The 26,340-nt window shown below is 39.3% G+C and overlaps 2 protein-coding genes across 3 annotated transcripts in view; one reads left to right on the forward strand and one right to left on the reverse strand.

Moving 5' to 3' along the window:
- Positions 1-4,312, reverse strand: part of Mondo (MLX interacting protein mondo) — a 419,132-nt gene extending 414,820 nt beyond the window's left edge. For both annotated transcript variants that reach the window (XM_017638582.1, XM_017638574.1), the window contains exon 1: positions 3,255-4,312. In XM_017638582.1, the coding sequence (XP_017494071.1) occupies positions 3,255-3,718 (464 nt within the window). In that variant the 5' untranslated portion in view covers positions 3,719-4,312. The remainder of the gene's footprint in view (positions 1-3,254) is intronic.
- A 3,736-nt stretch (positions 4,313-8,048) lies between these two features.
- On the forward strand, positions 8,049-8,885 carry LOC108382167 (putative protein TPRXL). The gene has a single exon (XM_017638564.1). The coding sequence runs from the start codon at positions 8,049-8,051 to the stop codon at positions 8,883-8,885; it is 837 nt and encodes a 278-aa protein (XP_017494053.1).
- Positions 8,886-26,340: the final 17,455 nt, after the last annotated feature.

The raw sequence follows: 26,340 nt of genomic DNA on the forward strand, positions 1-26,340 counted from the left end.
GTTTTGCAACATAACGCGACAAAATCTTCGGATTTCGCGAAAACGCACTGAGGACCTTCCGAGCACTGTTTTTATCACTTTGACTATGCTAACCCCCGCTCCCTGGTTTTCTCGTAACTGCCAGGCCTTATTTGTACCGATTAAAACCCTGCAAACTGTCGAATAGTGCATTCTTTAATTTTTGAGCAATTTTACGTGTACTTATGGCCGGATCATTTATAAACTCGTGCAAAATGGTTTGTCTCGTTTCTAACTCGGTTGCCATTTTTAACTCAACTAGGAATCAAATTCAAATGAAATTTCTTCTACGTCCAACTAAGGCCATGTGGTCAGCTTATGGTATTTGAATTTCAAAATATCGAATTCGTTTTGGGTAAGTTATAAGCTTCCCAAAGTGTCGCAGTTTTGGTGTGTTCACCCTTTACATTAAACGATTATAATTTTATTTTACATAAAAAATGGCAAAAAATCGCCACTCAAAATAAGATTTGGCCGCAGCTCTGAATAATATCAATAATCAAAAATTTAGTATACATATGTATATAAGCTGCAAAATTATACAAAATACATGATCAGTAGCTAAGGGACATTTTCTCAAGTAGGTTTTAAAATTAATCAGCCCATTAGACACAAATTTTTAGAGTAGAAGAGTGTTACTCATGTGTTATTAATGGGTCTTTCACTTGGTGTGCATAATAAAATATAAAAAAGAAAGAATTTTATATTTTAAGCCAGAAATACTTAAAAAAAAAATAAATATAAATATATATTTTTGTAGATCGCGTCTATTCAAAATTTGTTTAAAAAGGGTTATAAGTACTATATACTAATTTTCAACTAGGTTGCACAAGTTAGACTTTTTCTTCTATACCTCTACATTCATGTAATTGACATTGCAAAATATTGTGGTTTTCGAGTACGCATGGTATTCAAAGTTTCGGTATAACATACAACATCGAAAGGTTAATCAAATCAACCCAATAACTCAAATAAGGGTGACGCTATAATATTTTTTCATTTATTAACAGCAAGTTAACCATTAATAATAATATTTTGGCGCTTACACTTTTGCCTTGTGTTTGGCCGAGCTTCTCCGAACGGCAAATGGATTTTACGAGAAGCTTTTTCATTGCAGAAATACACTCGGGGGTTTGCCATTGCCTGCGGAGGGGCGACCGCTGCACAGTCGTCGCTGCCATAGGCCAAAATTAAAAAAATGTTTGTAAAAATTTTTGAACCAAAATAGGCTTTGCAATCACTTTTTTGTCCAAACTTCATGTTGTCATATATATTTTTTGTTTTAATTCTAACGGTTGTTTCTGAAAAAAGTAACAAAAGTGTCATCAATTGTTCATTTTATTTGCACGCTGAAAATTGAATTGGATTTATCGTAATTAAAATATTGTGAAAAGCCGAGTGAGTTAAAATTGTATGCAATGGATATTGTACATAAAGGTATTGATTTTATTTCTACAATTAAACTTTTAGATAGTTCGTGTTGTGTTCTATGCAAATCGTTGTTTTAGAAAAGTAGGATTTTGTGTGTTTCATGGTTCGTCTTTCAAGGATTTAGGTAATGTTTTAAGTGTGTTTCCCCTATCGGCCCTCAATATTTTTATTTACATATTGTTTGTTAATATTTTAAGGTTATTTAAGGGTTCAGTGTAGATGCATTGACCTGCAGAGGTTCGCGTACTATTCCATAACCTAATCCAAGCTCTTCATTTTCTACAGATTTTTTCATGTTTATTTCTTGATTTATGTATCTAATTTTCTGATTCAAAATGTTTCTAGGCACAAGTTAACACTGCGAATTTTGTCGATTGCATGTTTTTGAGATTTGGCGTGAAAATTTCGGTACGCATTCCCGAAATGTTCAAAATTTGCTGGGTGCAATAGCGAAAGATATTGAATATGAGGGTTTTGAGCCAGATCGGTATGAGTTGCAAAAATGTATTAATTACGTTTGTAAAAAATTTGCATTGTTTTGGCAAAGACCCAAACGCCAAAAATCAGCAGTTTTGAAGTCATTATAATTGGCTCGAAAAGAAAGATATCATTTCATTAAAATGTCAACCAACAGTTTCCACCAATTCAAATCGTGGCGCCCGAAAATAGATTTTGTTGAGTCTTCAAAAAGACTAAGCGTCGGCGAACATATCGGGATAAAATGTTTACCCTAAGGTCTGTTAAAAGTAAAAACTGTAATATGTAAAAGTGGGCGGGGTTGGACACGCCCACATACAGTCATGTGAAAAATAATAGGAACACGACATTGTGACCAGTTTCGGCTTTTTTTTTTTTGTTTGTTTAATGTTTATTTTTTTTTATAAAAATTTTTTTTTTATAAAAAAACAACTCACTATCTAACAAAAAAAAAATTTCAAACTTTGTAAAAAAAATAGAAACATTCAACAAAATTTTAAAACAACACCAAACTTTTTAAATAGTACTTCCATTCAAATATGTTTGACAATTTTTTTTTATAGAAGCAAATAGTAACACCATTCGCCAAAAAAAAATTATCAACAATCAACGCAATTTTTTAAAACTACACACCTAGATTTTTTCTAAAAGTTCTTATTAAAAAGGTTTGCGTTGTTTTAAAATTTTGTTGAATTTTTCTACTTTTTTTATAAAGTTTGAAATTTGGTCTTATGTGGTTTTTGTTAGATAGTGAGTTTTATTTTTATAAAAATAAATAAACATTAAACAAACATAAAAAACAAAAATAGCCGAAACTGGTCACAATGTCGTGTACCTATTATTTTTCACATGACTGTATGTGGACGTGTCCAACCCCACCCACTTTTACATATTACAGTTTTTACTCTTAACAGACCTTAGGGTGAAAATTTTATCCCGATATGTCCATTATAAGTATTTTTGGCCGCTCTCCCCATATAAATGCAACCACTGTGCGCTGGTAGCAAAAACGTTTTCTGTTTTAGATGTTGCTTGGATCAGGGTTCGAAGCCAGGTCCTGCGAAGTGGTAGTACGCACCTCTAACCACACAGATACTGCGGCATTAGTTTGGGGTATCACTTCTTGGAACCGCACGAAAATTACCTGCTGACGCAAGAGCGGTTTATTTACATATGTATATTTTAAGAATAAGTAACAGAAACCAATAATCACAACAAGAAATAATCTAAATCAACACTGACGTATTCACATGGGTACATGAATATGAACATATACATATGTATACCATGTGCATATACTTAGTAAAGTAATGCGTTTGTTTACTTACCTGTAAGCCAGATTCATGCATTTAAAAAGTTTTGTGAGTGAGGTTTCGATCTCCAAATGCGAAGCTACGACGGATCCTACATGGCCTGGCTCTTGAATGTGCGATATTTTGCGTGGCACAAATCGCTGCACATCAGTACAAGTATTTACCGCCTCCTCTGATTTTGCAAGGCTGGGATCTTCTGGATCAATCATTTTTACCTCGTCATCCTCTTCAAGATCATCTTCCTGCGCCTCTTCGGCTTCAAAGTGAGAAACCATAAATTGACCTGAGTGTATTGATTCTCGCTCTAATTTCGAAATGTTAGCAGCATTTGTGCCATAATCGGTTGAAACGGCTTCAGATGAACCAACACTGGTTGCCATGGTTGTGGCTATACCGCCGCAACTTTGTTGCTGCTGTTGCAAAGTCTGCTGATGTTGGTTTTGGTGTTGTAAATAATTCTGATATTTGTTCAGCATCATTGTTTCTTCTACAGCTTGACGCGCGAAATATATCAATCTATACGTACATATACGATCATATATCCGTTTGTATGATTATATGTATGTAGTATGTATGTATGTGAGCTTTTAAATTTGATTGTTACCGATTCAACTGAATCAATCATGAAGGAAATGTAATCCGTCTACAGTAATAATGATAAAATGTTTATAATTATTTGCACTTTTTATTCGCGGATTATCAACAACTAATGACCGTTAAAACTCTTTTGAGTTGTAAACGTGTAACAACTTTTTATAGTTATGTATAAGCACAACGAACGACAACTATAAACGTTAGCTATCAGCTACGGCGACAACTTCAATGGCAACTCCAAGACCAACTTAAAACAATGTTGTCGAAAATTATATGTTTTCCTTGGCACACACATCGTCTTTACAAACGAACACCGATGACGTCTCCGATCTTCACGGTCCACGTCGTTGTTTAAACATACACAAATATACCAGGGACGCCAACTCGAGGGGAATTCCGCGATTTGCTGGGAATTTTCAGTTAGCGTGGGGAATCGGGGAATGGACCTTTTTTTGTGGGGAATTTCAGCTCGTTGAATTCTAGTACAACAAAATTTCAAATGGTTAAAAATTACCGTTTATTTTTTTGGAAATTTCTTTGTCGCATTTGCTTTTATATAACGAATAAAAACAATTTATTTTTATATGGAAGAAAACCGCAAAAACTTCTACAAAAAAATTCTAAAACGAAAATTGTTAGCCACTTGATGAAGCTTGAACTAAAATTGAGTGAGTTACGAAATTGCACACTCAAAATCTTTCTAGAAAATCGAATGAAAAGGTCGATATATTTACTAGTTTTTCTTTTTTAAATATTGCACGAAGTTTGAAACCTGGATATATACGGTTTACGTTAAAGAATGAACTATATATTTATAAAAAAAATAACTAAAATAAAATAACCAAAAAAAAGTGAAAACTTGGCAAAATTTGGTGCGACTAAAATTTTTTCGACCACTGTATGTATGTAAATAGTATATACAAATTTTGTATTCTTTGTTTGTTGACTAACTTGTGAGGACTAAATATCCACGGAATTTAGCCCACACGAACGCCGCCCCCCTACACCAGCAGCAACGACTACAACAGCAACAACAACAACTACAGCAGCGTCATCAACACGGCCAGCTAACATAAGGGACCGTATCAACACTCCCTGGTGACACCGTCACCATAGCAACGCAACATGTAGCCATACGACTCAGCAACACGAAGAGCACCAGCTATAACAGATGTGACTTGCGAACACACAAGTCAGTCAGCACGGAGCTGTGGTCGTGAACGCACAGCTACTAGATAATAGCTCTCGACTTGTACATAGGCGACTATATAAGGCTTGGCTGTTCAAAGGTAGAGCGCCGCCACCCCACAGTCAACCGTGAAGCCGCGCGACGGCGACGCCAGTTCGCCTACCAGCCCCGCGCCGACGTCGCCCAGAGGAGCACACCGACGTCGCCCAAAAACTAAGCGTCGTTAGCGGAGCCGTGGTCGTGAACGCACAGCTACTAATGAATAGCGCATGACTTGTACATAGGCGATTATACAGGGCTTGGCTGTTCAAAGGTAGAGCGCCGCCACGCCACAGTCCACCGCGAACACGCGTAACGGCGACGCCCGCTCGCAAAGCAGCAGCGCGCCACCATCGTCGCAACAACGTCGTATCGTAGCAGAGCGCCGACGTCGCACAGTAGCAGAGCGCCGACAGAATAGCGTCGCAAGCAATAGCGTGCGCAAGCCCGCGCAACGGTGACGCAGAAGCAGAACGCCGACACAAGAGCGCTGACGTCGCATAGGAGCAGAGCGCCGACAGAATAGCGTCGCAAGCAATAGCGTGCGCAAGCCCGCGCAACGGTGACGCAGAAGCAGAACGCCGACACAAGAGCGCTGACGTCGCATAGGAGCACAGCGCCGACACAGTAGCGCCGACGTCACCCAGCAGCAGCGCGCTGGGAATTCACCGTTAGGAATTCATACACCGTTAATCGTATTATGTTCATAGAAATTAAGTAGTAACACGTTTTTTTTAGAAATTAAATAAAGTACTATTTGCAAAGGTCCCACTTTATAAATTTATTGTAACGGACCCTGGGCACGGCGAGTATACCTCAGCATAGAAAACAGAAGCGTCGGGGCCTTCACAGGAAAACGCTTCGTTACAATTGGCGCCCGAGCAGGGACTCTGCAAATAGTACAATACAAAGAGGACATTTCGAAGCCGCTAACTAAACCAGCCATGACAGAACCAGTGAGCATAGCGTGGCTGGACAGCGTATCCAAGGAACAGTTGGTGTCCATCACACAGGAACTGGGCATCGAACACACAGCCACCACTCCAGAGATGAGGAAACGAATAGCGGCATGGGCCGCCAAAGCACTCGTCGACCCGGAACTTCATGAAAAATTTCTCGCGATGGAAGCAGCATACAACGAACAGGAGGCCCACTGGAGAGACGAAAGTGAGCTAAAGACACCATTAACCGTGAATCAAGGCGAAAGAACCGCTAATGTGCCCGTTAGGCCGCCAACGCAGAGCCAGTTCACATATCCGCTACCGAGTATGCAGCCGCCCCCTCAGCACCCGCCAACGACATCCACCGCAACAAACGCGGACGTGCTAACCAACGGCAACCATGTGCCTACCGTTACTTTTGCGCCCATCATCGACCAGGTACGCAAGTGGTCAGTGAAGAACGATGGAGGACGCGACCCGTTGGCGTTTACAGAACGATTAGAGGAGCTGGCCGACGTCTACACATTAAATGTAGACTTATTACCAAAGACGATGCCTGAATTGATAAGCGGCACCGCCCTCCATTGGTACCGCAACAACAACGAGCATTGGACCAACTGGGCGTCATTCAAACGTGATTTCCTGCACTTTTTCCTACCGGCCCGGTATTTTGAACGCCTGGAAGACGACATAAGGCAGCGGAGGCAGCGCCCGCGAGAAAAATTCAAGGACTACGTGATCGCGATTCAAAACCTAATGCGATACGCGGGTTACAGTGGTGAACAACGGCTGGAAAGGATTTTTCGAAATAGCCACCCGCAGTACTTGCTTTACATCAGACGGCGAGATTTTAACACTTTGACGGAACTCCTCACACTCGCAGAAGACTATGAAAGCATCTACGAAAGCCATCGGCGGGCCACAGAAACCGCCCGACGAGAAATAGCGAGACACGTTGGTGACGTTCCCATTATGTCACCCCAACCGAGACAGGCACTTCAGCAACGACCGCCACCACGCATGGAGCAGCATCATCGAGGAGCACCGTATAATACCGCCGCGAGGACCCTACCCCCTTCGAGAGCCGCGACTTAGACTTTTCATAGCGGGAACACATGCAGGAGGTGTGGTCAAGAGGGATACTTCGCCCGAAGGTGACGTAACCCACGGAAGCAGTTCTGTTGGGAGTGCGGCCGGGCCGACATACGGACAATAGAGTGCTGCCGGAGGCGTCAGGGAAACGAGAGAGGGCCTCTACGCCCTAATCTCGTTGGGTGGAGCACCCGCGAAAGCAGTCATCGACACAGGTGCCTCGAGGAGCTTCGTGTCCGCCAGCGTGGCGGAGCAATTGATTAGCTTGGGGGAAAAAGATAACTGTGGCCATAGGAATCCTTATGGCCGATGGCACCAGGAACCAAATATCCGAGGCCGTGAGGACCGTAGTCCGCCTTGGGCAAACGATCCACAACGCCGTTCTGCATGTCATGCCTGGAGCAATTGACGACATCATTTTGGGCCTGGACTCACTAGGGGGAATGGGAGCTACGGTGTCCTGCGGAGGACACCGCGTCGTATTGACGGAACCACCTATACAACCCACGTCGACGATACCAAGCGAGCCAACACCAAGCACCGAGGACTCCGAACCACCAGCCAGGACGAACCATCGCCCGCCAAGGAGCAGAAAGGGGAGGCGCCGTACAAGACGATGGTCCGCCAGGGAGAGGGTCAACAGAATAGAACACGAGGACCCCAACCACGAAGATGAGGCAGCCCGCATACGCGACTTTCTAGCCGAAGAACTGCAAAAATTCGAGACTATGAGCGGAGTAGCCACAGTGGGAGAGCACCGGATCATCATGACTGACGAACGCCCCATCAAACAGCGGTACTTCCCGCGCAACCCTGCAATGCAATCTGTCATCGATGAGTTAAAGTTAGCAAGACCACCGCATCAGTGGAGACCGTCATTCGATCGGCAACTAGCGAGCCACACGTGGGAGACGAAAGAATTTTAATAAAGGTGAAAATCAATCAACGATGAACATGGAAAGCAAAATGGAGGAGAGTGTGAAGCGCTTACGCGAACGCGTAGCCGAGGAAAACGCGAAGCGACCGCGGACCCAGATGCTGGGCGTGGGGCCGACCATAGGCCCACGGGATGCTGCCCGCGCACACGCCGAAGCCGCCGATGCCGCCGCGATGTACGCGGCACTCACGCACACTACTGGACAGACGCGCAGCCAGCAGCAAGCAATGGCGACCAAGCTAGCCGCTAGACGGACCGCCGTCGCACGCGCTGCCAGCATACACGCCGCCGCCATCCACGCGGAAACGACCCGTTCTCTGTCGGTACACGCGATCGCGGCTCACGCAGCCGCAAGGTACGCGGCCACAGCCAGCGTGACGACGGACACCCACGCTGAAAATGACGACACCGCACAGGCTACAGCAGCACGCGCCGTCGCAGCCCAAAAAACTGCCTCGCGCACAGCCGCCGTACACGCTACAGCGGAGTTCACCAACGCAGCGCGCGCTGCCCACGAAATCGCCGGGCGCACACTAGCCGCTTTCCCGACCGTCAGCCCTTCGGGAGACGACAGGTACAACACCGCCGGGGCAACCGCCTTCTCGGTGAGGAGGGTAGCTTCAAATCACGACACCAAACCCGGGAGCGGAATGGACACGGACAAAACCACGCCCACTATTAGCCCGCCCAACGAAAGTATAACAAGCGACAGCTCGACGAGCGACAGCGCATCGCACACCACTCCATCGGACACCAGCACGACCTCCGATGGCCCAACAGGCGACAGTCCAGCTAGCGACAGACCGCAAATCGAAATCGAGCTATCCTCGGACCCGGCGGAGTACGCTGTATGAGGCCGATCTGCGGACACTGACAGGGCCCTATTGGTTGACAGACACAGTCATCGATGCCTGGGCGATGGGCCTGGAAGCCACGTTCAACATACGAGGTACCATACTCAGCCCATTTGCTGTCTGGTAATTAAGCAAACCCGACCGGGGAGAGAATTATCAGCGCATCCACCGGTGGCTACGCCACACCGACCTTTTCGGCCAACGGGTTGTCCTCGCGCCACACAATGTCTCGAACCATTGGTACCTGCTCGCCCTCGCCAACCAGGAGATGACCCACCACATAGCAGATAGCGAGTGTTGGCACGACCACTACATTTGGGTGGCCACTCCAGGAAAGTGGGAAGGGTGACACACGCGGTACAGGAATGGCAAGAGTTTCTTCGGTGGGAATACCAGCAGCGACATCAGCGGGAGGCCCCCCACATACGGGAGGTACATCTGGAGGTACCACAACAGACCAACGACAGCGACTGCGGGGTCTACGTGGTGGAAACTATCAAGAGGGTGCTGAGATGCGTAGGACGCGGAGAAGGAAGGCCGGGGTGCATATCCGCCCCGTTCACGGCAGCCATGGCGGTGCAAAAACGCGCGCAAATGCTGAGGGTATTCCAGCAACCACCGGAGGCAACAACACCACTACCTCCACCGCCACCACCACGACCCACGGAGCCTCCAGAGGCAACAGCAACACTACCTCCACTACCACACACACCAGTATCCCCAGAGGTAGTAAGTACCACTGCCACCGTCACCGCCCCGAGCGCCAGCACCGTCCTAAACAGCGTCACCACGACAAGGCTCGTCGACACCACCAAGGGAACAAACGGTCATTCCCGCCGAAGAGGCCGACGGACCAGCGCTGGACCAGTTCCCGGAGGTCGCCGAGAGGGTCCGGAGGACTATTCGCGACATCGCAGAGGGAACCTGCGCGTCCTATGTGAGGTTCCGGGCGAGTCAACGTATACCGGTGGGGAGCTCGTATAATATCGAGGCACCCCAAACTTAAGCCCGCCGAAGAGGGGAGGAAGTGTGACGACTAAATATCCATGGAATTTAGCCCACACGAACGCCGCCCCCCTACACCAGGAACAACGACTACAACAGCAACTACAGCAGCCACATCAACACGGCCAGCCAACATAAGAGACCGTATCAACACTCCCTGGTGACACCGTCACCATAGCAATGCAACATGTAGCCATACGACTCAGCAACACGAAGAGCACCAGCTATAACAGATGTGACTTGTGAACGGAGCTGTGGTCGTGAACGCACAGCTACTAGAGAATAGCTCTCGACTTGTACATAGGCGACTATATATGGCTTGGCTGTTCAAAGGTAGAGCGCCGCCACCCCACAGTCAACCGTGAAGCCGCGCGACGGCGACGCCAGTTCGCCTACCAGCCCCGCGCCGACGTCGCCCAGAGGAGCACACCGACGTCGCCCAAAAACTAAGCGTCGTTAGCGGAGCCGTGGTCGTGAACGCACAGCTACTAATGAATAGCGCATGACTTGTACATAGGCGACTATACAGGGCTTGGCTGTTCATAGGTAGAGTGCCGCCACGCCACAGTCCACCGCAAACACGCGTAACGGCGACGCCCGCTCGCAAAGCAGCAGCGCGCCACCATCGTCGCACCAACAGCAGCAGAGCGCCGACATAGTAGCGCCGACGTCGCACAGCAGCAGCGCGCCCCCATTGTCACACCAACGCCACACAGCTGCAGAGCGCCGACATAGTAGCGCCGACATCGCACAGCAGCAGCGCGCCACCATCGTCGCGCCGACGCCGCACAGCAGTAGAGCGCCGCCATAGTGGCACCGACGCCGTCCATCAGCAGCGCGCACCAATCGTCGCACCAACGTCGTATCGTAGCAGAGCGCCGACACAGTAGCGCCGACGACGCACAGCAGCAGAGCGCCGGCATAGTGGCACCGACGCCGTCCATCAGCAGAGCGCCGACAGAATAGCGTCGCAAGCAATAGCGTGCGCAAGCCCGCGCAACGGTGACGCAGAAGCAGAACGCCGACACAAGAGCGCCGACGTCGCATAGGAGCAGAGCGCCGACACAGTAGCGCCGACGTCACCCAGCAGCAGCGCGCTGGGAATTCACCGTTAGGAATTCATACACCGTTAATCGTATTATGTTCATAGAAATTAAGTAGTAACACGTTTTTTTTAGAAATCAAATAAAGTACTATTTGCAAGGCCCCACAATATAAATTTATTATAATGGACCCTGGGCACGGCGAGTATACCTCAGCATAGAAAACAGAAGCGTCGGGGCCTTCACAGGAAAACGCTTCGTTACAAACTTTATAAAAGTTTGGTTTGGTTTATGAATACATAATAAAATAAACAAAAAGACCAGCTATATATCAAAATAGATACAATTTCTTTTGCAAATGCGGAGATATCTATGGGTGGGCAATTTTATTAAATTTCGGGCAAAATCGGGGAATTTCATTGTCGAAATCGGGGAATTCTAAACAAATGTGTTGGATACCCTGAAATATACATATATGTACATTAGACTGCATCACTTTCCATACAAACCAAAGACTTCCACCAAAATATCTCGGAACAAGTAAGAAAGTCTAAGTTCGGGCGGAGCCGAACATTAGATACCCGGCGTGAGTATTAAATATATGTTTTTTCACCTTTCCGAAACCTACCGCTAGATGGTAAGTAAATTAGCGTCCTTAAATTTCGAAATATTGCAGTTTAAAGCATTTCTGAAATTTACCGTTATATGAAAAGCGGCCGTAATTTTAGTCAGATTTGAATAATTTTCAACGCTTTGTTTTTATGTGGCAAGCACAATAACCATACCGAGTTTGGTACAAATTGGTATAACGGTTACCGAGATACATATATGTGATCATAAGTTAATAAATTAGTGAATAAAGTAGCTTTAATATTTAGTGATTTATCGAAGATTTTGTATTTCTCTAAATTACCGTTATATGGGATGTGGGCGTGGTTATTGTCCGATTTTAAAAAGTTCGGCCATTTGGTATGCTGTACCAGGGCCAACAACTGTGCCAAGTTTGGAAGAAATTGGTGCAGCGGTTACCAAGATATACACATGTAACCATAAGTGGGGGTGGCTACGCCCACTTTCCAAAAATTTATAATATTCTTAATTTTCGTCTGAAAATTATTGTAAATATCAAGTTTGAGTGAATAATCCTCGGTAGTTACTAAAATATCGCAGTTTTCGTATTTTTGGAAATTACCGTTATATGGGAAGTGGGCGTGGTTACAGTCCGATTTCGCCCATTTTCAATACCAACCTACCTTGGATTAAGGGAAACCTACATACCAAATTTCGTTGAGATATCTAAATTTTTGCTCGAGTTATCGTGTACACGGACGGACAGACGGACGGACAGACAGACATGAATTAATCGACTTCTCTATTCATTCTTAGCATTTATGTATACATTTGTGTATATCTAATTCGATTCGTTTTGGCTGTTACAAACAACCGTTATGTGAACAAAATTAATATACCCTTGTGCACAAGTGCGCTCGGGTATAAAAATATTAAAATTTACGTGAGCTAGACCTATTTGAAAATACCTCCAAAAATTGAGTTCTTTATTAATAAAAACGGTTTTTTAAGTGTTTTTTGAAAAAAATCACCTCAGATGACCAAACAGTTTAAGCTTAAAAAATTTGCATAAAAATATTTTTAAAACATTTTCTACGGAATCATAATAATGAGATTTTTGATGCTGTTTTTGAACTTTTTTCAAAGCCTGGTTTAAAAAAACTTGACTAACTCAGCCAAAACCTTACCAATTTAGACATATGAAGTATCATTGGTAAGGTATTTTCTCACCCTTTTAAGCTCATTCACAGTATGAAAGAGGAAGGAAAAATAAACGAGTGTAATTCCATATTGAATTAAGATGTGTTGGTATTTGATAAAGAAAAAATTGGGACGTGAATGAGTTTTTTTTTGGAAATAAATAAAAACGGTGAGAAAATACCTTTCCACTGATACCTACGGTGACCATATTTATGGCAGCCGAATACGGGACAAACAATTTTTATTTTTTGCTTTTTTTCACAAAAGCTGGAGGATTTTAAAACCTTTTTCAATGTTCCTAGATTTATTAGCCCTGAAGCAGCATCTTTATTTGGCATATATTTTTCGATTCGATCTTTTGTGAAAGCAGCACATAAATTTTCAGTGGTAACATCACGCATTTGTAGAATATTTTTTATAACTTTGTACTTTGTGCTCGGGATTTTTATCCCACAAAATTTGTTACAAACATTCCTACGCAGGAAATCATGATAAAAATATCCGACTACTTTAGAAGCACGAGTGGCATCCAACGGATTATTTTCAGAATCGGATTTCGGTCAAACACATGCAGTGAGTAGCATCCGGAACGAGCTGAATTGCAACGCGAACCTTCGAAGGGTTCCACTTCCCCTCCATCTTTACTTTTACAACATTCTCATTGTAGATTTATTTGGAGTTTCTCATGCTGAAGATACAATCCCTCATACAATCAGCAAAATGTTTTTTTGGCGTAGTTACGCCTAATGAATATATAATAATATAAATTCATATTTAAAACTTTGTTCAAAAATCATAAAAATTCTGCAAAATTGGATCTAAATTTTGAACTTTTTAATCAGATTTTTTTAAATTTTTTAAGTGTGTAAGTTTTATAGTCTATTAAATTTTAGTAAAATGAAGTTTAAGTTTCAAGTTGCTAAAAAATCGCGTTGTTTTTTGACAATTTTTTTAACGCATTTTTTTCCATACAAGGTATCATACAAGTATGTTCGACAATTTTTTGTATGTAGTTTTATAGCCCATTAAATTTTATTAGAATAAAATGCAGGTTTGAAGTTCCTAAAAAATCGTCTTTTTTTTACGATATGAATCTAAACATTTGCAGTAAGCCAAAACATTGTCTAACCATTATACTTTTCCTATATACACTTTATTTTATGTTGTTATATACAATAAATTATAATAATAATAATAGATTGGCGCTTACACATATGTTAGTGTTTGGCCGAGCTTCTCCTCCGATTTGTGGCGTGCGCCTTGATGTTGCGACACAAAGGGGAGGGACCTACAGTTTTACGCCCACTCCGAAGGGCGATTGTATTTTTATGAGAAGCTGTTTTTCATGGCAGAAATACACTCGCAGGTTTGCCATTGCCTGCCGAGGGGCGACCGCTGTTAAGAAAAAAACCTTTTACATAACATATGCGTAAGCGCCAATCTATTATAATTATTAAAGTGCAAGTTTCAAGTCGCTAAAAATTACCGTTCATTTTTTTAAATTTTTTTTGTGGAGGGTGCTACGCATTTTCTTCCATATAAAAGTCCGTTTTGTTCATGCGTTATATGGAAGAAAATGCGTAGCACCCTCCACAAAAAAATTCTAAAAAATCAACGGTAATTTTTAGCTATATTTCTCTTACAGAGTTGCTTGCAATAATGCTTGCTAATGACCTACTCACAATAGCCGCGATAAAGCATAACCATGTTGAGTAGAAGTTTATAGGCTGAAATGAATAATGAAATTTTCGAACATACGGGAAAAATCTTGTCCCTGCGGAAAATTTCAACGTCCCGGCAAATACGAGACATTTGGCAACGCTACTATAGATATAGTTACGGTGACCATTGTTGTGGCAGCCGAAAACGGGACAAAAAATAATTTTGGCAATTTTTTCCATAAAAGGTTCTTGCAATGATCCCAGATTTATTAGCCCGGAAACATCTTTATTTGCACATAAATATTCATTTGTAACATTACATATTAGTGATGTGCTGAACCGATACTTTTAAATATTGATCGATACTCGGTACCGATTTAAAAAGTATCCAATACTTTCGATACTCGGTACCGAATTTTGTATGCCTCCAATAAGAACGCATATAGACCAAAAATATGGAATAAGAGCGAGCCTGGGCTATCAATAGAGCTTTTAATGCTGATTCAATTGAAAAATTTTCCGTCTCCACAATGCCGAGAAACATTTTTTTCTAGATGAATCGGACGATGTTATCTTTGTGGCCCTGAAATACTTCATCATCTGTTAATGCAATTTTCTTGAATTTCAGATCTGCGAAGGTGGAAACTGATAAAATTGTATTTTACTGTTGCGATAAGATCAAGGAGGCGATTAGAGTATTATTCGGTATGTGGTTTCCACTAGAGATGGGCAAAAGACGTGATTTTCTACGTGACACGTCGTGTCACGCTTTTTACGCGTGAGCGATAGCTGTTTTGAGAGAAAAATCACGTAACATCGTGCGTGACTGAAATTTTTGCTGGCGTGAGCGTGCGTGAGATAGTTTTCCGTCAATCACGTAATTTTCACATACCGAGACTTAACTGCCAAAAAAATGTAGGGGCATTTTTTTCAAAATTTTCCTTTTGATGTTCTTAGAACATCAAAATTAAAATCTTGCAAAAATGTCGCTTACATATTTTTGGCGGTTAGGGCTTGATATGCATGTACATTAGACTGCATCACCAAAAAAAGTTGCGGGTTTTCCGCCGGAATTTTTATTATATTTGAGGACGTCCATCAAAATATTTCGGAAAAATATTAAGATTTACGTAAGCTGGAGCGATTTGAAAATACCTCCAAAAATGGAGTTTTTTTATGAATAAAAATAGTTTCTTAAAAAAGTTTAAGCTTAAAAAATATGCATAATAATGTTTAAAAATTTTTGCAACGCGATCGTGATAATAAGATTTTTGATGCTGTTTTTTACCTTTTTTCAAAGATTGGTTTAAGAAAAACTTGAATAACTGGACCAAGACTATTCCGATTTAGACTTAAGAGGTATTATTAGAAAGGTGTTTTCCCAGTCTTTTTATTTATGTGCAAGAAACTCATTCTTTTTTTTCAAATATCAACTTCTCTTAATTCAACTTGGAATGACGCTCGTTCATCCTACCTTTCTCTTACATACTTTGAATGAGTTTGTTTGCAAAGGAATAAAAAGGATGAAAAATACCTAAAAGCTCCTTGATTTTTGGATTTTTTTTTTACGCATTTTCTTCGATACAAAGTATGTTCGACAATTTTTTTTTATATGGAAAAAAGTAAGTAATGCATTCAGAATAAAAATTATCAAAAATCGAAGCGATTTTTTAAGAACTTCAAACTTGCACTTTATTCTACTAAAATTTGATGGGCTATAAAACTGCACACTCAAAAAATTCTTCAAAATCTGATCAAAAAGTTAAACATTGAGATGCAATTTTGCAGAATTTTTATAGTTTTTGCACAAAGTTTGAAATATGAATTTATATGGTTTTTGTTAGACAATGTGCTATAACTTTATAAAAAAAAAAAATTATGAATATTAAACACGAAAGAAAAGTAGGCAAAATTTAAAAAAATATCTTCCCCTATTTATTTTTCCACCACTGTATATCAAACAGCAATACATTTTCTTTCATGAAATGTATATTATGGCGAAGGTTTAATATATGTATAGAGTTGGTATTCGGTACCGAAAAGGAAGTATTGGGTACCGGCAATTCAGCGCATCACTATCACACATTTCTAGAATATGTTTCCATAACTTTGTACTTTGTGCTTGGGGTTTTTACCGAGCAAAATTTGTTACAAAGATTCCTAGGCAGGGAAACATGATGAAAATATCCGACTACTTTTGAACCACGAGTGGTATTCAACGGATTATTTTCAGACTCGGATTTAGGCCAAGCGCAATGCAGTAAATAGCATCCGGAACCAGGTGAATTGCAAGGCGCACCTTTGAAGGGTCCAACTTCCCTCTCATCTTTGATAAATTCTTTACTTTTACCACATTGTGACTGTAGCCATCTTATATTAAGTTTCTCATGTTGAAGGTACAATCCTTCATACAAATCGTCGCCCGTATGCCAGACATTAATGTGTAAAAATGAAAATTTTGGGAAATCTAATTTGAAAGTTTTTTTACGAGACTTAACTCCACATTAATGCAATTGAAATTGTAAAATATGTGGTTTTCGTGTACGTATGGTATTCTTAGTTTGGTATAACATAGTACATCCAAAGGTTAATTAAGTCATCCCAACAACTCAAAACTGATAAATTTGCATATTCATGCTTCTGGCATGAGTGCGACGAGATCTTCCCTCTTCACAAAATTTGAAAATTGCCTCCACACCACGGCACATTGCACAGGTAATAGTATCCGAGAAAAAGCAGCAAGCTGTGTGTCTAGTTTGTTGTTGGTTTTGGAATCCATATACTTAAACAAAGTTTAAAATTTAAGAGTAAAATGTAAACAAAAATAACAATTTAAAGACGAAATTCTCGACAGCTGCTCTACTGCTGCTACCTGTTCAATATGCTTTGCTCCACACAGAATAAATACTTACTAAATACTTACCAGTGAAATTTCTTTTAGAAATTTGAAAAATAATCATTAACGTTTAATTTCGATTTATACTCATAAATACCCATATATGTAATACTTCTTTCTATATTGGCAGTATCTACAAGTGCAGTCAGCAAACATTACAGTACAAATGTATAAAAAAAGAAAAGGAAAACCGAGTAATCGTTTCTAAAAAATTACACTAGAATTCAAAACAAATAGCACTGGCGGAACGTTAGAAGAAAATTACAGGGAATTTTCAGTTTACATTTAACTTCATGAATTTTATGTACGCTCATTTTTTTGTAGAATTTTGTAACAAATTAAGTTATAGAAATGTCGCACTGACGCTTTCTATGTGAAAAAAGAGATCAATCAAATAAAATAACTTTAAATGCGTATTTTGGTACGCAGATAATTTGCAGAAATTTTAACTGAAAAGCTTGCAATTCTAATAAAGCTTTCTTGTTTTTTTTTTTAATCCCCTTCAAATTTATTTTCAAGCACTACTCAGGATACGAAAAATTCGCTTGAATGTATTTGTCACATATATTCACAGATACTAATACATGGTAAACCTACGCCTGCGCAAAACGTACATTTGGCCCAAAGGTATCTCCCTTTGATTGCTGAATCCAAACACATTGCGCAGATAGGTTAATGCCAATATAGAAGTATTAAATATATGCAAATACCCAGTGTTTCTACGCAAAATTATAACTTCAGAAACCATCCACATATGTGCTCCTCGATTCGAATCACAAGCGCCCAGATTTGAAAATAAAAACTGTTTCATGGGCATGTCATTTTTATGAGCTGTTAAAGCGCCAAAATACCGAATACGGGACATTAAAAGAAATACAGAACATTTCGCGTCCCGTTTAAAATAAATAAATTACCAGGATAATTGACGAAAAAGGAGGACTGTCCCGTATAATACAGGACGGATGGTCACCGTAGATATAGTACATACTTCTGCTTGTACGAAGACATGACTTCAACGAACGTTAAAAGCACGGCTAAGAGAGCAATGAAGGGGAGACGGAATTTGAAGAAAGATGAAGAAAAGTGGGCAAAATATAAAAAAAAAGAGAAATCGAAAGAAAAAGCTATAGAAGGAAAATTAAAAATGATCATTTGAAAAAATCGGAACGTCCGAACGGGAACGTCCGAACAACTTTGCACAGTTTTGGACAGCTGTTAAACATCGTTAGGAAGTTTAGGTTGACGCAATGGTTATAGCTACTTGTTATTCTAACAACCATTCATACATATTTTTTTGTACCGTTAACAGATTCGCAGAATTTTGCATGAATCATCGGTCATATTCGATACGAGTTCCAATTTGGGAACGTCCGAACAGGTTCTTTTAATCGTTATGCATTTACCATATAACATTTGTGGAAAATATTTTTATTGGTTTCAGATAGGCATTTATGATGACTACTCACGACAAAAAATTTGTGTTCATTCAAAGCCTCCTATAGTTTTTATGATGAAAAAAGTGTCTCCAACCGGAACGTCCGTAACGCAGGAAACACCCATATGTTAGTATTTGGCCGAGCTTCTCCTCCGATTTGTGGCGTGCGCCATGATGTTGTCACACAAAGTGGAGTGCCCTATAGTTTTACGCAGACTCCGAGCGGCGATTGCATTTTGATGAGAAGCTGTTTTCCATGGCAGAAATACACTCGGAGGTTTGCCATTGCCTGCCAAGGGGCGACCGCTGTTAAGAAAAAACTTTTTTTCTAAATTGTTTTGCGATATTGCAGTGACCAGGGCTTGAACCCAGGCGCTGCGGAGTGTAAGCGCGCAAAAAGTTGTAAAGCCAAATCTAATTTATGGTTAGTTTAGACGCCATATTTGAGACTCCATGTTGAATTTTTCGAAAGGCCATATTTTTTTCAATTGGGGACATCTATATGATCATTTTAAGACCTTAATCCTTGTAATCCGTTCTATAATATTCCGGCCAACTTACTGTACCGGTTGATGTGATATGGAAATGAATTTTACGTCGCTTCCCTTACATCGCTATGTTGGCACGTTCCCGGTCGTGAGCTAAGCGTCGTACAAAAAAAAAAGTTCGATTAAAATATGTGGAGAATGAAATTCTCTACAACTTTGGAATTTCAATATGCGACGTATTTTCGAAAATCGTGGCAATATAAATTTTTTTCGAAGTGTTTGCTAATTAATCACAATAAAAAATGCGTTTATAAAAAAAACAAAAACTATATAACAAATGTGGGGAAATTAAATTCTCTACAAATTTGTATATAGCCATTTTTACGAAAAATTCAAAATAAGCTTGCAAATCGCAAAAAACCTAAAATCCAAGATGGCGAAATGTTGCCATATGAAATTTAGGGGCAAGACTGGATCTATGATCTACGTGTCCAATAGAAGTATTTGCAACAAAAAATCGCTGTTACGATTTTTTTCTTCGTACCAATTTGATCTAATTTTACTAGGCTAACCAGAAAAAAATAAAAATTCATTGGCCTCTAGCAAAATGAAAACTGTTGAATATAAGTGACATTTGTATGATAAAATGTAAAAAAAAACAGTCAAAATTTTAAAAAGGTTACCTCACGTTATGTTACTACAATTTCCATTAAAAACATTTTTTTTAATATTGTTTTTGAACGAATTTTTACTTAGAAGTACATGTCGAATGTACTTTTTAATGTGACATCAGCGCCCCTAGAGGTTCCATTTTTGCATGCGTCTTCGCCTACAGAACAACACCAATAAAAAACATCCTGGCAGAAGCCTTACCTTCATTAGAAGATAGAATTAATCAAATACACGCAAGGTTGGTACTTAAACTAATTATCTCCTCAAATGCCATTATCGATAACGACGTCAATCTCTTGAGGCTTAGCAATAACACGACGTGAATCCCATCCGCATTATACTCAGCCCTCGACATCGCAACCTAACAAAAAACCCTCCTTGGACCATTAAGAAAGTATCCTGTGACCTCACTCTGTCTGCGCTCAGAAAAATTCACACTCCCGCTACGGTATTCCTTCAAAAGTATCATGAACGCCGTACATTTTACCAAGCAGACGAATGGGTACTCTGATTTACAGATGATTCCAAAACCAAGGATACGCCCGCCAGCTATGCTGTCGTTAACACAAAAGGCCTTATCTTAAGAATACACACACTCTCAGATATTTCGTTATCATTCATAGCAGAAGCTATTGCTATAAGTAACGCGAACTTCATGGCGTTGGAAACAGCCTTTAAATTGATTATCTGCTCCGACAGCCTATCGGCCCTTAATGCAGTTCAAAACCCAACTTCGAACTTAAGGACAGTGAACATAATAAAGAGACATGCTTATCGAAAATGACCAGAAAATAAGATTATTTTGGATGCCTGGATATATACGTATTCATGGTAACTATAACCACCATCACTACACTAACATAAACCGTGTACTCAAAACCCCAATTTATCCTACAACTATTTCGAAAGTGCACATTCTAATGTTTTTGCGCCTCCGTCTTGGTCACACGCATTGCTCCCACGAACACCTTATATTGGGTAACCCAACACAATCATGCCCGCGCTGCCAAATGGACTTAACTTTAAAACACATATTTCTTCAAAAATAACTAAAAGCACGAGCACACTTTAAAGTTAAACATCCTAATAACAAAATAATGAAAATATGAAAATATGAAAATATGGCTGTCAAACTATCAAATTTCTGGCAATAGATGTCAAGCAATAAGCGCTCACATATATTGCAGCCCATGAGAAATAGGCGGCCTCCATTGGAAATATACTTTGTGACATGGTTATCACGACATCGGTGTTTTCCTGTGGAGACAGGGCCTTACATTTTCAAGGGGGAGATTTCGCTTACGAAGAAGATCGCAAGACTAAGCCGAAGAGCTGTGCCGAAGCTCGAAATGTAAGCATTGCAATTGCTTATAAAGGGTCCATTATGGATTGCAACGCAATCCGAATTGGGTTGCCGATGGTCAACGCCACTGAAATGAAAGTCTGTATTATGAATAGCAACTATAGTTAAGTGCTATAAAGTTGAAGATAATGGAATTTTAAAGTACCAGCAACCAAAACTTTAGTGTAAATAAGCTGAAGAAACAGTTGAAAAAATAAATACCCCAATGAAAGTTTCGCTGCAACCACAAAAATGCAGTTGCCAATATAGCAACTCTGTTGCCAGATTTCAGTTGCCAGTTGCCATCTGTAATACTATTTAGCCACTGGAAACCCAACTGAAGTTCGGTTGCCATCCGTAATCGACCCGTAAGAAAGACGAATTTAATTTGTTGTTGTTGTTGTTGTTGTAGCGGCTACTAAACCCCGCTCGGGTCGGATTGGCCTTCAACGTTGAAATTGGATGACAAAATTCTAAAACGTTTTTGTTTGGGTAGAAACTTTTTTAAAATAAGATACCTCAACCGAAAAATAAAGGAGTTGAAAAATTTAAATGTCAGCAAAAAAATTTAGAAAATTGCAACCTAGAATAATGGTTTGTTACATGTTATGTAAATTTGTATATTTTGTTTAAAATAAAATGCCTAACCAAACATATCATTATTTATTAACATCTAAAGTTTTTTGATAAACAATTGTATGTATACTGGATTTTATTTTACTTTCTCATCTCTGCACATGGATCTTTTAGGCGCTTGAGAAAAATGAATTTACATTTATTTATGGATCACATCAACTTGCTGTTTTTATGTAAATTTTACTATTGTATTAAATTCCAAATATTAAAAAAAAACATCACTCTTCTCAAAAAATTATAATGTGGCAAAGCTATGCTTAATATTTATATCTGGAGAAATGTCAAAAATCTGCTTTATATTCAAAAAATAGTAGTAATGAAACTACCTTCTTTTTTGTATCATGGTTGGGTTGGCATCAGAGTTGTGAAAAATGCATTAATTTTTTATGCTTAGCAATTTAATGTAAACGAAAAAAATTAATGCATTAATTTTTGAAATTTATTGAAAGTGTGAATTTCAATGCATTAATTCCGAAGAAATAATGCTAATGAATTTTTTTTTTGCATTAACATTAAAATGTTTAAATGAATGCTATTGCAATTATTTATTGCATTAAAATTATAGCAAGCATTAAAAACCCATTAACTTATTTTATTTTGAAGTAAAAATTCTTTACTGACGTTGAGGGTAGAATTTTAAGGTCAAAAAAGATAGTGATTAACGTCCGTCACTATCTTTTTTGACCTGGTTTTCACTATGTCAAGTTCAATGGCATTTGTCGTTAAATAGGTAAAAACCCATTGTCAAATGGAATTAAAAAATTATTGATTGATTTAGATCAAGAGTAGGTCTTTAGTCGTGCACATGTGCATCAACATAAAAATCTACAAAAGCACACTGAGTTGCATGCACATTGCAGTTTTTTTCAGAAAACATCCAACAATGTTTAGAAGAATTTTTCTACTAATACACATAATATAATGAAGCTGAAAAACTATTAGTTATTATTCTAAGTCCTTCCAAAAGAGGTTCTTTACACATATTTCAATAGAAAAAAAATTTAATGATTTTTAATAATGCAAACAAGCAAAAGTATTAAAAAAATTTTTCATTAGCATTAGCTTGGATATTTTAAGGAAAACATATTTCATTAGCATTACATTTTTCAGAATTAATGCATTGAAATTTTTATTTGCATTAAATTTCAAAAATTAGTGCATTAATTTTTTACATTAACATTATTGCTTTAAATACCGTAATATCAACTTCTCTTAATTCAACTTGGAATGACGCTCGTTCATCCTACCTTTCTCTTACATACTTTGAATGAGTTTGTTTGCAAAGGAATAAAAAGGATGAAAAATACCTAAAAGCTCCTTGATTTTTGGATTTTTTTTTTACGCATTTTCTTCGATACAAAGTATGTTCGACAATTTTTTTTTATATGGAAAAAAGTAAGTAATGCATTCAGAATAAAAATTATCAAAAATCGAAGCGATTTTTTAAGAACTTCAAACTTGCACTTTATTCTACTAAAATTTGATGGGCTATAAAACTGCACACTCAAAAAATTCTTCAAAATCTGATCAAAAAGTTAAACATTGAGATGCAATTTTGCAGAATTTTTATAGTTTTTGCACAAAGTTTGAAATATGAATTTATATGGTTTTTGTTAGACAATGTGCTATAACTTTATAAAAAAAAAAAATTATGAATATTAAACACGAAAGAAAAGTAGGCAAAATTTAAAAAAATATCTTCCCCTATTTATTTTTCCACCACTGTATATCAAACAGCAATACATTTTCTTTCATGAAATGTATATTATGGCGAAGGTTTAATATATGTATAGAGTTGGTATTCGGTACCGAAAAGGAAGTATTGGGTACCGGCAATTCAGCGCATCACTATCACACATTTCTAGAATATGTTTCCATAACTTTGTACTTTGTGCTTGGGGTTTTTACCGAGCAAAATTTGTTACAAAGATTCCTAGGCAGGGAAACATGATGAAAATATCCGACTACTTTTGAACCACGAGTGGTATTCAACGGATTATTTTCAGACTCGGATTTAGGCCAAGCGCAATGCAGTAAATAGCATCCGGAACCAGGTGAATTGCAAGGCGCACCTTTGAAGGGTCCAACTTCCCTCTCATCTTTGATAAATTCTTTACTTTTACCACATTGTGACTGTAGCCATCTTATATTAAGTTTCTCATGTTGAAGGTACAATCCTTCATACAAATCGTCGCCCGTATGCCAGACATTAATGTGTAAAAATGAAAATTTTGGGAAATCTAATTTGAAAGTTTTTTTACGAGACTTAACTCCACATTAATGCAATTGAAATTGTAAAATATGTGGTTTTCGTGTACGTATGGTATTCTTAGTTTGGTATAACATAGTACATCCAAAGGTTAATTAAGTCATCCCAACAACTCAAAACTGATAAATTTGCATATTCATGCTTCTGGCATGAGTGCGACGAGATCTTCCCTCTTCACAAAATTTGAAAATTGCCTCCACACCACGGCACATTGCACAGGTAATAGTATCCGAGAAAAAGCAGCAAGCTGTGTGTCTAGTTTGTTGTTGGTTTTGGAATCCATATACTTAAACAAAGTTTAAAATTTAAGAGTAAAATGTAAACAAAAATAACAATTTAAAGACGAAATTCTCGACAGCTGCTCTACTGCTGCTACCTGTTCAATATGCTTTGCTCCACACAGAATAAATACTTACTAAATACTTACCAGTGAAATTTCTTTTAGAAATTTGAAAAATAATCATTAACGTTTAATTTCGATTTATACTCATAAATACCCATATATGTAATACTTCTTTCTATATTGGCAGTATCTACAAGTGCAGTCAGCAAACATTACAGTACAAATGTATAAAAAAAGAAAAGGAAAACCGAGTAATCGTTTCTAAAAAATTACACTAGAATTCAAAACAAATAGCACTGGCGGAACGTTAGAAGAAAATTACAGGGAATTTTCAGTTTACATTTAACTTCATGAATTTTATGTACGCTCATTTTTTTGTAGAATTTTGTAACAAATTAAGTTATAGAAATGTCGCACTGACGCTTTCTATGTGAAAAAAGAGATCAATCAAATAAAATAACTTTAAATGCGTATTTTGGTACGCAGATAATTTGCAGAAATTTTAACTGAAAAGCTTGCAATTCTAATAAAGCTTTCTTGTTTTTTTTTTTAATCCCCTTCAAATTTATTTTCAAGCACTACTCAGGATACGAAAAATTCGCTTGAATGTATTTGTCACATATATTCACAGATACTAATACATGGTAAACCTACGCCTGCGCAAAACGTACATTTGGCCCAAAGGTATCTCCCTTTGATTGCTGAATCCAAACACATTGCGCAGATAGGTTAATGCCAATATAGAAGTATTAAATATATGCAAATACCCAGTGTTTCTACGCAAAATTATAACTTCAGAAACCATCCACATATGTGCTCCTCGATTCGAATCACAAGCGCCCAGATTTGAAAATAAAAACTGTTTCATGGGCATGTCATTTTTATGAGCTGTTAAAGCGCCAAAATACCGAATACGGGACATTAAAAGAAATACAGAACATTTCGCGTCCCGTTTAAAATAAATAAATTACCAGGATAATTGACGAAAAAGGAGGACTGTCCCGTATAATACAGGACGGATGGTCACCGTAGATATAGTACATACTTCTGCTTGTACGAAGACATGACTTCAACGAACGTTAAAAGCACGGCTAAGAGAGCAATGAAGGGGAGACGGAATTTGAAGAAAGATGAAGAAAAGTGGGCAAAATATAAAAAAAAAGAGAAATCGAAAGAAAAAGCTATAGAAGGAAAATTAAAAATGATCATTTGAAAAAATCGGAACGTCCGAACGGGAACGTCCGAACAACTTTGCACAGTTTTGGACAGCTGTTAAACATCGTTAGGAAGTTTAGGTTGACGCAATGGTTATAGCTACTTGTTATTCTAACAACCATTCATACATATTTTTTTGTACCGTTAACAGATTCGCAGAATTTTGCATGAATCATCGGTCATATTCGATACGAGTTCCAATTTGGGAACGTCCGAACAGGTTCTTTTAATCGTTATGCATTTACCATATAACATTTGTGGAAAATATTTTTATTGGTTTCAGATAGGCATTTATGATGACTACTCACGACAAAAAATTTGTGTTCATTCAAAGCCTCCTATAGTTTTTATGATGAAAAAAGTGTCTCCAACCGGAACGTCCGTAACGCAGGAAACACCCATATGTTAGTATTTGGCCGAGCTTCTCCTCCGATTTGTGGCGTGCGCCATGATGTTGTCACACAAAGTGGAGTGCCCTATAGTTTTACGCAGACTCCGAGCGGCGATTGCATTTTGATGAGAAGCTGTTTTCCATGGCAGAAATACACTCGGAGGTTTGCCATTGCCTGCCAAGGGGCGACCGCTGTTAAGAAAAAACTTTTTTTCTAAATTGTTTTGCGATATTGCAGTGACCAGGGCTTGAACCCAGGCGCTGCGGAGTGTAAGCGCGCAAAAAGTTG

Source organism: Rhagoletis zephyria, unplaced genomic scaffold, assembly GCF_001687245.7.
Source record: "Rhagoletis zephyria isolate East Lansing unplaced genomic scaffold, Rhagoletis_zephyria_1.1 Rzeph_scaffold_00144, whole genome shotgun sequence".
In the NCBI taxonomy this organism is placed as follows: domain Eukaryota; kingdom Metazoa; phylum Arthropoda; class Insecta; order Diptera; family Tephritidae; genus Rhagoletis; species Rhagoletis zephyria.